The 12,075-nt window shown below is 37.1% G+C and overlaps 1 protein-coding gene across 1 annotated transcript in view; it reads left to right on the top strand.

Moving 5' to 3' along the window:
• Nucleotides 1–12,075, top strand: part of FRMD6 (FERM domain containing 6) — a 234,199-nt gene that overhangs the window by 126,424 nt on the left and 95,700 nt on the right. The window contains exon 3 of the mRNA XM_074213353.1: nt 3,983–4,073. Coding sequence (XP_074069454.1) covers nt 3,983–4,073 — 91 coding nt within the window. The remainder of the gene's footprint in view (nt 1–3,982; nt 4,074–12,075) is intronic.

Here is a 12,075-nt window from a genome sequence, read left to right as displayed (position 1 = left end):
CATTCTGTGACAGTTGAAGTGACCTTTTTTCCTTGCCAAGGCCAATCCCTTTACACACCTACAAGATCCTATTTTTCCTTTCATCTCTAACAGATTTCCTGCTCAGTCATCAACTTTTCCCTATCTAATGCTTGTCTTCTAACATGCCTGATCTTTCTATTCTTAAAAAATAAGCAAAACTTCTATTCTTACTCAGCCAATTCCTTGAAAATTTATTTAATTCTTTCACCCTTCTTTCCCCCTATTCATTTTTTCTTATTTCTGTAAAATTCCCTGTGGTCATTTTAATTATATAGTACTGAAGCTATAAATCAATTAAGGTTGTACTGTCATTTTTTTTTAGGTGTTTTTTTTTTGCAAGGCAAATGGGGTTAAGTGGCTTGCCCAAGGCCACACAGCTAGGTAATTATTAAGTGTCTGAGACCGGATTTGAACCCAGGTACTCCTGACTCCAGGGCCGGTGCTTTATCCGCTCTTTCTCTTATATATCATTGGCAATCTATATGACAATCAGTAGTTCTGTGATTTGCTGTCTTACTTGAAGTTGTTAATGTATGACCAGCTAGTGATAAAAGAATATTTTCTTGCAGATGGCTGTTTCCTAGTGTCTCTTTTCTGAACTTTCATTTGTTCTCATCTGGAGTCATGCTATTGTTCTCAATCCAGAAGAGAGGGGAGAAAAAAGACAGCTTCCTACAAAATAATGTAGTACTCTTTTGGACCTGCTCCTTAAAATCAAATTGAGTAATTACCTAGCTGTGTGGCCTTGGGCAAGTCACTTAACCCATTTGCCTTGCAAAAAAAAAAAATCAAATTGACATATTAGGTCTTTAGAGAGATGATTGCTACTCTTGCTTTGAGTTTTAGGAATAATGAAACCCAAGTTGCTGTATTTCTAGTATTGTTTCACAGGCCCCCACATTTGTGTCTTTTTCTCAATAAGTTTTAGAAATTAAATTTACTTAGTATTAGGAAAGGTACCTAGAATTTATTTGGCATAAACATTTCTGTCAAAATATGAGGTATATGCTCCCACAAATGCAATGTCCAAGGAAAGAATGGGTTCAGATTAATAACAATAGAATTTTTAACGATAAAGGTTTTAACAGTAGAAACTTAATAAACAGTAGAAACTCAGTTGTTTTTCTACATGTCATAAAGGTCTATCTCCCATCTCCTGTCCCTGAAAGATTTTTTTCTCTCTTGTGAAATCTTCATGACTATATCTATAAGTGTAGCTTTATCTGGGCTTTCTATTCATCTAGATCACGAGGATTCATGCCTCTGTTGAATCCATAGCTCTCTGCCACAAGGAACCACTGTTCCCAGCACTTCAACCAACATCAGTTACAACTCTGGGACACAGTGCCAGAAGTTTCAAGTTCTAAGGGAACCACTGAATCTCCTGTCTTCATCAGGATACATGGACCCTTGTATCCCACTTTTTTGCATTAAGATTAACAAAGAATAAAGAGCATCTAGGTGGTACAAAGGATAGAGTTCTGTATTTGGGGTTGGAAATGTTCTTCTTCATTACTTTATTTTTTTTTAGGTGTTTTTTTTTTGCAAGGCAAATGGGGTTAAGTGGCTTGCCCAAGGCCACACAGCTAGGTAATTATTAAGTGTCTGAGCCCAGATTTGAACCCAGGTACTCCTGACTCCAAGGCCGGTGCTTTATCCATTGCGCCACCTAGCTGCCCCTCTTCTTCATTACTTTAAACCTGACCTCAGACACTTAATTAGCTGTTTGACCCTAGGCAAGTCACATAACACTATTTGCCCATGTTCCTCATCTGTAAAGTGATCTGGAGAAGGAAATGGCAAACCACTTCAATGTCTTTGCCAAGAAAACCCCAAATGGAGTTACAGAGTTGGATGCAACTGAAAAATGAAAGGAAGGATAGCCACAGAGATTAGTTGTAGTATGCTTACAGTTGTCATAGAGTGAAGACAGGACAGCCACCTTTCTCTTACCTCATTCTTGAAGAGACATCCTAATGTCAGTCATTAAGCTTTTATTCAGCATTAGGTTTATGCCAGACACTGTACTAAGTCCAGAAGATGCAGATACAAGCAATAAGAAAGATTATTCCTGCTCTCAAGAAATTTACATTCCAAGGAGGGAAGAACACAATAAAGGGAACTAAAAGAGGAGATGAGATAAGAAGGGGAGACATGTACCATGTACCATATTGGTACATAGTAACAAAATCCAAAGTATCAGAAGCAGAACTGGGAGAGAAAGAATGATGATTAGAGGTTCCAATGAGAGAAGGCATCCATAGGAATGAAGGTGGAAAAGCCTCTGTGAAAAGAGGAATGTTCTAATATGACAAAAAGAAACAGGATTAGAATCAGAGCCAAATGGGAATGGATAATGTAGGGAGATACCGGGGCAGCTAGTTGGCTCAGTGGATAGAGCACTGACCTTGGTGTCAGGAGGATGGGAGTTAAAAACCAGCCTCATATACATGATACTTTATTTACTAGTGTGGCCTTGGGCATGTCATTTAACCCTGATTGTCTCACATCCAGAGCCATCTCCAGGTGTTCTGATACATATTTGGCCACTGGATCTGAATGGCTCTGGAGGAGAAAGTGAGACTGGTTACTTAGCAAACCCCTCTTCAATCAAATCCAGTTCATGTGATTGTCATGGCATTACCTCCCTGATATTGTAGTCTCCTTTGAGAATGAAGGACCAAACATCAATTTCAACTCTGTAGTCAAATAAAAAGAATTTTTATCATCACATAGTGAGACCTCCTTAGTAGTGCATGCCCAGAAACAGATTTATGCATGTTTGCATGGACACATAGGGAATATTTACACATCATACAAGGACTGACCCACCTAAGTTAACCACACTGTACTTTTCTTTTTAAAGGTTGATCGTATCAAATGACCATTATTAGGAGTGACAGATTTTTGCATAGAGACCTAATAGGTCCCCAAGTAGTTGATGTAGACCTTTAGAGTGGAGGGGAATTGAGGAGATCATTGAGGAGAATTTGGTTTGGTAGAGATGAATGGTAGAACTGATCTAAGAAGAGATCATCTCTTTTTGCTCTTGTATCCTGAATAAGCACTTGTTCCAAAATGGAAAACAAGATTGGCTACTCCCACCTTCAGGTTTTAACTAGAGGAGTTGATGCTATGAAAATACAAGGCTGGAAGGTTGATGATTCAGGACAGATCTTATTGATTTAAAATAGTACTTGTCCCAAAAGGGCTAAGCAAATATTTGTAGGCAGGGATAACGCTAAGTAGTCAAGTTTGGGTATTGCTTTAAGAACTAAACAGTGGGGTAAGGGATGGTTGTTAAAAGAATTCCTAAGAGATCATCCATGCAGAGTAGTAGGAACACTGAGATCCTACTCCTTCTAAAAAAGAGCTATTATGGATGTGGGAAAGGATTGAAGATCCCTTGGAAATGTTACATCTGGAGAAAATTGGGAAAATTTGTTATCTCTTGAAAGGCCTCAACCAAAGAACTTTTCTATTTTTGTTGCGTTTTACTCTAATAATCCATAGCTTGGCCAGAGTTAGGATAGGGGAAAACTGACTGAAAGACTATCTCCCTTTATATATCCTTTTCACCAGCTTATCCTAAGATCAGAGAAGCTTCTGGCACATCTGGCAAGATGTTTTTCATATCTAAAAAGCTAACCAACACAGCCATTGATTAGCAGTCATTCTGTAAAATTATCAGTTTTACTTAAAACCCAGTTTAGTACCAAAAGTATCAGCTCACTTAGCTTCATAATAGGTATCAGGAAGATGTAAACTTTTTTTGAAAAGTATCTTTTATTCACTTGCATTTCAAAATGCCTATTTTACCAGCCCCTTTCCAATGGCCTGAAAATATATTAGAACAGCAATTTTTTTTTTGCTAGTGTCAACTTGACCTGTAGTATATTTAGGATGCACTCTATGAATTTGACTCAATTGTAATCTTAGGCTTTCATTTTTTTTCCTACAGGTTAAAGTGCTCTGTCATCAGTTACTTGTCCAAGTGTGTGATTTGTTGAGGCTTAAAGATTGTCATCTCTTTGGACTTAGTGTCATACAAAGTAAGTTGTCATCCCCATGGTAATTGACCTCATCTAATCAGCTGTAAGCAGAGATTCTATTATTTGTAATTTCATTTTTTTATCCAGTTTACTATTATAAAATTGTAATTTTAGAAGTATTCAGTATGGATTTTATACCAGTACGGAAATAAAAGTTTTGACCTTTAATGGTGGATTTCTTTGGAGACGTTTTACAATTAGAGAACCAGTTTTTATGTTTTTATTTTTTTTTGCCACTTTCTTTTTTTTTAAATTTAAATTTATTTTTATTAAAGATATTATTTGAGTTTTACATTTTTCCCCCAATCTTGCTTCCCTCACCCTCCCCCCTACAGAAAGCACTCTGTCAGTCTTTACTTTGTTTCCATTTTGTACCTTGATCCAAATTGAGTGTGATGAGAGAGAAATCATATCCTTAAAGAGAAGAGAAGTCTAAGAGGTAACAAGATCAGACAATAAGCTATCTGGTTTTTTTTTAAAATTAAAGGGAATAGTCCTTGCACTTTGTTCAAAAGCCACAGCTCCTTATCTAGATACAGATGGTACTCTCCTTTGCAGACAGCCCAAAATTGTTCCCAATTGTTGCAGTGATGGAATGAGCAAGTCCTTCAAGGTTGAACATCACTCCCATGTTCCTTTTAGGGTGTAGAGTGTTTTTCTGGTTCTGCTCATCTCACTCAGCATCAGTTCATGCAAATCCCTCCAGGTTTCCCTGAAATCCCATCCCTCCTGGTTTCCAATAGAACAGTAGTGCTCCATGACATACATATACCACAGTTTGCTAAGCCATTCCCCAATTGAAGGACATTTACTGGATTTCCAATTCTTTGCCACCACAAACAGGGCTGCTATAAATATTTTTGTACAAGTAATGTTTTTACCCTTTTTCTTCATCTCTTCAGGGTATAGACCCAGTAGTGGTATTGCTGGGTCAAAGGGTATGCACATTTTTGTTGCCTTTTGGGCATAGTTCCAAATAGCTCTCCAGAAGGGTTGGATGAGTTCACAGCTCCACCAACAGTGTAATAGTGTCCCAGATTTCCCACATCCCTTCCAACAATGGTCATTATCCTTACTGGTCATACTGGCCAATCTGAGAGGTGTGAGGTGGTACCTCAGAGAAGCTTTAATTTCCATTTCTCTAATAATTAATGATTTAGAGCATTTTTTCATATGGCTATAGATTACTTTGATCTCCTCATGTGTAAATTGCCTTTGCATATCCTTTGATGATTTGTCATTTGGGGGAGGACTTTTTGTTTTAAAAATATGACTCAGTTTTCTGTATATTTTATAAATGAGTCCTTTGTCAGAATCATTAGTTGTAAAGATTGTTTCCCAATTTACTACATTTCTTTTGATCTTGGTTACATTGGTTTTATCTGTGCAAAAGCTTTTTTAATTTAATGTAATTGAAATCATCTAATTGGTTTTTGGTGATGTTCTCCAACTCTTCCTTAGTCATAAACTGTTCCTTTGTCCATAGATCTGACAGGTAGACTAGTCCTTGATCTTCTAATTTGCTCATAGTATTGTTTTATATGTCTATGTCCTGTAACCATTTGGATCTCATCTTGGTAAAGGGTGTGAGGTGTTGGTCTAATCTAAGTTTCTTCCATACTAACTTCCAATTTTCCCAGCAATTTTTATCAAAGAGGGAGTTTTTATCCCAATGGCCAGACTCTTTGAGTTTATCAAACAGCAGATTACTATAATCATCTCCTGCTTTTACACCTAGTCTATTCCACTGGTCCACCACTCTATTTCTTAGCCAATACCAAACATTTTTGATGACTGATGCTTTATAATATAATTTTAGATCAGGTAGAGCTAAGCCACCTTCTTTTGCACTTTTTTTCATTAAGCTCCTGCCAATTCTTGACTTTTTATTTCTCCATATGAATTTACATACAATTTTTTCTAACTTGTTAAAGTAATTTTTTGGAATTTTACTGGTAGGGCACTAAACAGATAGTTTAGTTTTGGTAGAATTGTCATTTTTATTATATTAGCTCTACCTATCAATGAGCAGTTGATATTTGCCCAGTTATTTAAATCTGATTTAATTTGTGTGAGAAGTGTTTTATAGTTGTTTTCGAAAAGATTCTGAGTCTGTCTTGGCAAATAGACTCCCAAGTATTTTACACTGTCTGAGGTTACTTTGAATGGGATTTCTCTTTCTAGCTCTTCCTGCTGTTTCTTGCTAGTCATATATAGGAAAGTTGAGGATTTATGGGGGTTTGTTTTATAACCTGCAACTTTGCTAAAATTGCTAATTGTTTCCAGTAGTTTTTTAGATGATTTCTTGGGATTCTCTAGGTAGACCATCATGTCATCTGCAAAGAGTTTTGTCTCTTCCTTCCCAATTCTAATTCCTTTAATTTCTTTTTCTTCTCTAATTGCTGATGCTAACATTTCTAATACAATATTAAATAGTAGTGGTGATAATGGGCACCCTTGTTTCACCCCTGATCTTATTGGGAATGCCTCTAGCCTCTCCCCATTGAATATAATGCTTGTTGATGGTTTCAGATAGATACTGCTAATTATTTTAAGGAACAGTCCATTTATTCATACACTCTCTAGTGTTTTTAATAGGAATGGATGCTGTATTTTGTCAAAAGCTTTTTCAGCATCTATTGATATAATCATAGGATTTCTAATAGGTTTGTTGTTGATATAATTGAGTTTTCCTAATATTGAACCAACCCTGCATTCCTGGAATAAATCCTACTTGATCATAATGGATTATCCTAGTGATGAGTTGTTATAATCGTTTTGCTAAGATTTTTATTTAGGATTTTTGCATCTATATTCATCAGTATTCATCCATATTCATCAGTCTATAATTTTCTTTCTCTCTTTTAACTCTTCCTGTTTAGGTAACAGTACCATATTGGTTTCATAGAAAGAGTTAGGCAGAGTTCCATCTTTCCCTATTTTTCCAAAGAGTTTATATAGGATTGGAACCAATTGTTCCTTAAATGTTTGGTAGAATTCACTTGTGAATCCATCAGGCCCTGGAGATTTTTTTTAGGGAGTTCAGTAATGGTTTGTTGAATTTCTTTTTCTGAGATAGGGTTGTTTAGGTATTTAATCTCTTCTTCATTTAACCTGGGCAACTTATATTTTTGTAAATAATTATCCATTTCACTTAGATTATCAAATTTATTGGCATAGAGTTGGGCAAAATAATTTTGAATTATTACTTTAATTTCCTCCTCATTGGTGGTGAGTTCACCTTTTTCATTTATGATACTAGCAATTTGGTTTTCTTCTTTTTTTTAATCAAATTGACCAGAGGTTTATCAATTTTATTGGTTTTTTCCATAATACCAACTTTTGGTTTTATTTATTAATTCAATAGCTTTTTTGCTTCCAATTTTATTAATTTCTCCTTTAATTTTTAGAATTTCTAATTTGGTACTTAATTGGGGATTTTTGATTTGTTCTTTCTCTAATTTTTTTAGTTGCATGTTTAGTTCATTGATTTCCTCTTTCTCCAATTTATGCATATAAGCATTTAGAACTATAATATATCCTCTGAGAGTTGCTTTGAATGAATCCCATAGGTTTTGGTATGTTGTTTTATTATTATCATTATCTAGGATAAAATGGTTAATTCTTTCTATAATTTGTTTTTTGGTCCACTCATTTTTTAAAATGAGGTTATTCAGTTTCCAATTTGCTCTGGGTCTATATCTCCTTGGCCCAGTGTTGCATACGACTTTTATTGCATTGTGATCTGAGAAAGAGGTATTCACTATTTCTGCCTTTCTGCAGTTGATCATTTAGTTTTTATGTCCTAGTACATGGTCAGTTTTTGTATAAGTTCCATGTTCTGCTGAGAAAAAGGTATATTCCTTTCTATCCCCTTTCAGTTTCTTCCATAAGTCTACCATAGCTAATTTTTCTAACAATCTATTTACCTCCCTAATTTCTTTCTTGTTTGTTTTATGATTTGATTTATCTTGATCTGATAGTGGGAGGTTGAGGTCTCCCACTAGTAGAGTTTTGCTATGTCTTCCTGTAATTCTTTCAGCTTCTCCTCTAAGAATTTGGGTGCTGTCCCACTGGGTGCATATATCTTCAATATTGAGGTGACTTTATTGTCTATGGTACCTTTTAGGAGGATAAAGTTTCCTTCCTTATCACTTTTCATGCTATCTATTTTTGCTGCTGCTTTGTCTGAGATAAGGATTGCTACCCCTGCTTTTTTTACTTCAGCTGAAGCAAAATATATTTTGCTCCAACCTTTTACCTTTACTCTATATATATCTCTCTGCTTCAAATGAGTTTCTTGTAAGCAGCATATTGTAGGATTCTGGTTTTTAATCCACTCTATTTGCTTTCGTTTTAAGGGAGAGTTCATCCCATTCACATTCAAGGTTATGATTACTAATTCTTTATCGCCCTCCATGCTATCTTCCCTCTGTTCGTATTTTCCCCCTTCCCCCCTTTTATCCATATTCCCCAGTCTTTTGTTGCTGAAAACCACCCCCTTAGTGTGTTTGCCCTCCTATATCACACCCCCCTTTTCCCTTTTTCCCTTTTCCCTTTCCTTCCTTTTGTTATTTCCCCTTATTTCATCCACTCCCCTTCCCTTTCTTTGTCCCCCCTCCCCTTTTCCCCTTTTACTTCTTGAAAGGTTAGATGTTTTATAAGTTAACTGAGTATGTGTAGGTTGACTTTAAGCAAAGTCTGATGAGAAGAAGATTCAGGTGTTTCTGCTCTGCTCCCTTCTTCCCCCCACTGTTACCATAGGTTTTTTGTACTTCTTAGTGTAATGAGTTTTACCCCATTCAATCCCTTCCCTCCTCCCATCTCTTTCCTGTCCTCCTTTTTAGGGTGGTAGTGGTTTTTTTTTTAGATCATTCTGTCTAAGTCATAGAAAATTCTGATTGTCTGTCCCTTCTAGTTCTGTATATTCTATCGAATAGAGTCAAAATTCCTGAGAGTTATTAGAGTCTTTCTCCCAAGTAGGGTTAAAGCCAGTTACATCCCATGAGATAGTAGTCTCATGGATAGGTCATGAATGTCCATCATTTCTGGCTAGGTGTATTCTCTCTGTTAGAGTTACATTTCTCGAGCTTTATGAGAATCTTTTTTTTTTTACCCCCATGCTGGGATATATCCAGTTTCAGTTAAATTACTGGATTCCTTTTTTTTTCTTTTACCGCCACCCTCCCCTTTTTTACCTTTTCATGTGTCTCTTGAACCTCCTGTTTGATGTCCAAATTTTCTGTTTAGCTCGGGTCTTTTCATCAGAAATTTTTGGAATTCTTCCATTTCGTTAAATGTCCATCTTTTTCCCTGGAAGAGAAGGCTCAGCTTTGCAGCAAAGTAGATTCTTGGCTGCATTCCAAGCTCCCATGCTCTTCGAAATATCTCGTCCCAGGCCCTTCAATCCCTTAAAGTTGATGCAGCCAGGTCCTGCATGATCCTTGCTGTGGCTCCTTGATATTTAAATTGTTTCTTTCTGGCTGCTTGCAGGATTTTCTCTTTTATCTGATAGTTCTGGAGTTTGGCCACAACATTCCTTGGTGTTTTCATTTTAGGATCTTTTTCTGGTGGGGATCGATGTACTCTTTCAATAACTAATTTGCCCTCCGATTCCATGATATCAGGGCAGTTTTCCATCACTAGATCCTGTAATATTAAGTCCAGGTTTTTTTTCTCTTCAATGTTTTCAGGAAGTCCTATAATTTTCAGGTTGCCCCTCCTCGATCTGTTCTCAAGGTCAGTGGTTTTGTTGATGAGGTATTTTACATTTGCTTCTGTTTTTTCTATTTTTTGATTTTGTTTAACTGACTCTTGCTGTCTCATGGAGTCATTAGTTTCTGTAGACTCCATTCTGTTTTGGGGGAGGAGTTTTCTTCATTAACCTTTTGCAACTCCTTTTCCAGTTGGTCAGTTCTACTTTTGAAAGAGCTTTCCATTTGACCAATTGAGGTTTTGAGAGAATTAATTTCTTTTTTGCATTTGCTCATTTGAGGATCTGAGAATTATTCTCATTTTGTAATTGTCCAATTGATGATCTGAGAGATTTATTCTCCTTTTTTGTTTGGCCAATTGTACTTTTTCTTGTTGCAAGGTATTACTTGTCTCTCCCAAATTTTTAAGCTCCTTCCTAATTTCTTCAAGGAAGTCTCTGTGCTGGAGACCAGATTGTATTCTCCTCAGATGTTCCAAGTCTCTCTGAGTTGGGGTCTTTCCTTTCCAGGAATTTTTCTATGGATCCACCTTTCCTCTGACCTTTCTTCATTATGCTAAGACCTTGAGTTGGGGGGGCTGGTTCACCTGGGTTTGGGATCGCTAAAGGCTTTACTAACTGAGTTCAGTTCTCTGGCTGCCAATAGGAGGGGCTTTTTGCCCTCTCTGGAGTGTCTGTGACCTTGGTTGAGAGGCCTTCTCCCTTTGTGTGAAGGGAGGAGTTGGAACTATTGAATTCTTTTGCCTTCAATCAATGGTGGGCTTTACCCTGGCCTGAGGTCATTCCTCAGCTGGGCTGGTTCTTCTGCTCACACACCTGGGCCTGAGGCAGAAGTAGTTTGCCTTTGTTTGGGAAGAGGCCTCTGTGCAATGGATTCGTGCCCTCAGAGTTTCTCAGACCTGAGGAGCCTAGGGATGGTGTCTGCAGCTCTTCTGCACCAGAACTCTTCCCCAGCCTGGTCCCCGAGCTCTAGAGGGACAGCACCAACACCAGCGCCTCTGCTTCCCCGCAGACCCAAGCCCCTTTTGTCCAGCCCCACTGCTGATCTAGCAGGTCCTGCTCTCCAGCCCTCAGACTCCTGGTTCCAATTCAACTGTTAATCTGGCTGATCCGGGGCTGATCCTCCCTCTGAGCCCAGACTCACCCTCCCGGAATTTGGCCAAAGCTGCTGCGGGAGACAAATCTTGAGGTAGATGTTCTTTCTCCTGCCTTTTCTTCCTGGGTTTTGTGGGTCGGATTTCTTTTAAGATGTTTGTTTCACATGATAGATGGGGAAGAGATCAGGAGACTTTAGAACTGTGCCTGTCTTCTCTCCGCCATCTTGGCCGGAAGTCCAGAGAACCACTTTTTTAAAAATGTTCAGTTTTATTTTTTTCAAAGATAGTTTTGCAACATTCATCTTTTTGTAAGTTTATGAGTTGCATATTCTTATCTCCTTCTGATCCTTCACCCCTCCCCATGACAGCATGTAATCTGATATAGGTTACACATGTATAATTATGTTTAACTTATTTCCATATTAGTCATATCACAAAAGAAGTAACAGAACTAAAGGAGGTGGAAAAAAATGAGAAAAAGGGGGGAAAATCATGAAACAAGTTTTAAAACATGAAAATGGTATGCTTTGGTTGCATTCAGTCTCTCTATTTTTTTTTCCTGGATGTGAATGGCATTTTCCAATATTTATCTCCTAGAATTGCCCTTGAATTGTCTGCTGAGAGCAGAGAAGTCCATCAAAATTGATCATCATACAGTGTTGCTGTATTGTGTACAAGTTCTCTTGTTTCTGTTCACTTCACTGAACATCATTTCATGCAGACTTTTCTGAAGTTTGCCTACTCACGGACAGATCATGATTTCTTATAGAACAATAGTACTCCATCATATTCATATATCATATTTTGTTCAGCCATTTTCCAATTGATGGACATTCCCTCATTTTTCAATTCTTTTTGCATTACAAAAAGAGTTGCTATAAATAATTTTGAACATGTGGGTCTTTTCTCTTTTTTTATGATCTCTTTGGAATGCAGACTTAGTGATATTGCTGGATCAAAGAGTTTTGTGCAGCTTGATTGTCTTTTGTATGCAGTTCCAAATTGCTCTTCATAATGCTTGTGTTTACAACTCCAGTAATATTTCATTATTTTCTCAGTTTTCTTGTATTTGATCTAGCATTGATCATTTTCCTTTTTTTGTTATTTTAGCCAGTCTAATAGGTGTGAAATGGTACTTCAGAGCTGTTTTAATTTGCATTTCCCTAATCAATAATGATTTAGAGTATTTTTT

This window comes from Macrotis lagotis, chromosome 1, assembly GCF_037893015.1.
Source record: "Macrotis lagotis isolate mMagLag1 chromosome 1, bilby.v1.9.chrom.fasta, whole genome shotgun sequence".
Classification (NCBI taxonomy): domain Eukaryota; kingdom Metazoa; phylum Chordata; class Mammalia; order Peramelemorphia; family Peramelidae; genus Macrotis; species Macrotis lagotis.
The sequence above is the reverse complement of the archived record's forward strand: the minus strand, read 5'-3'. Positions and strand labels throughout refer to the sequence as shown.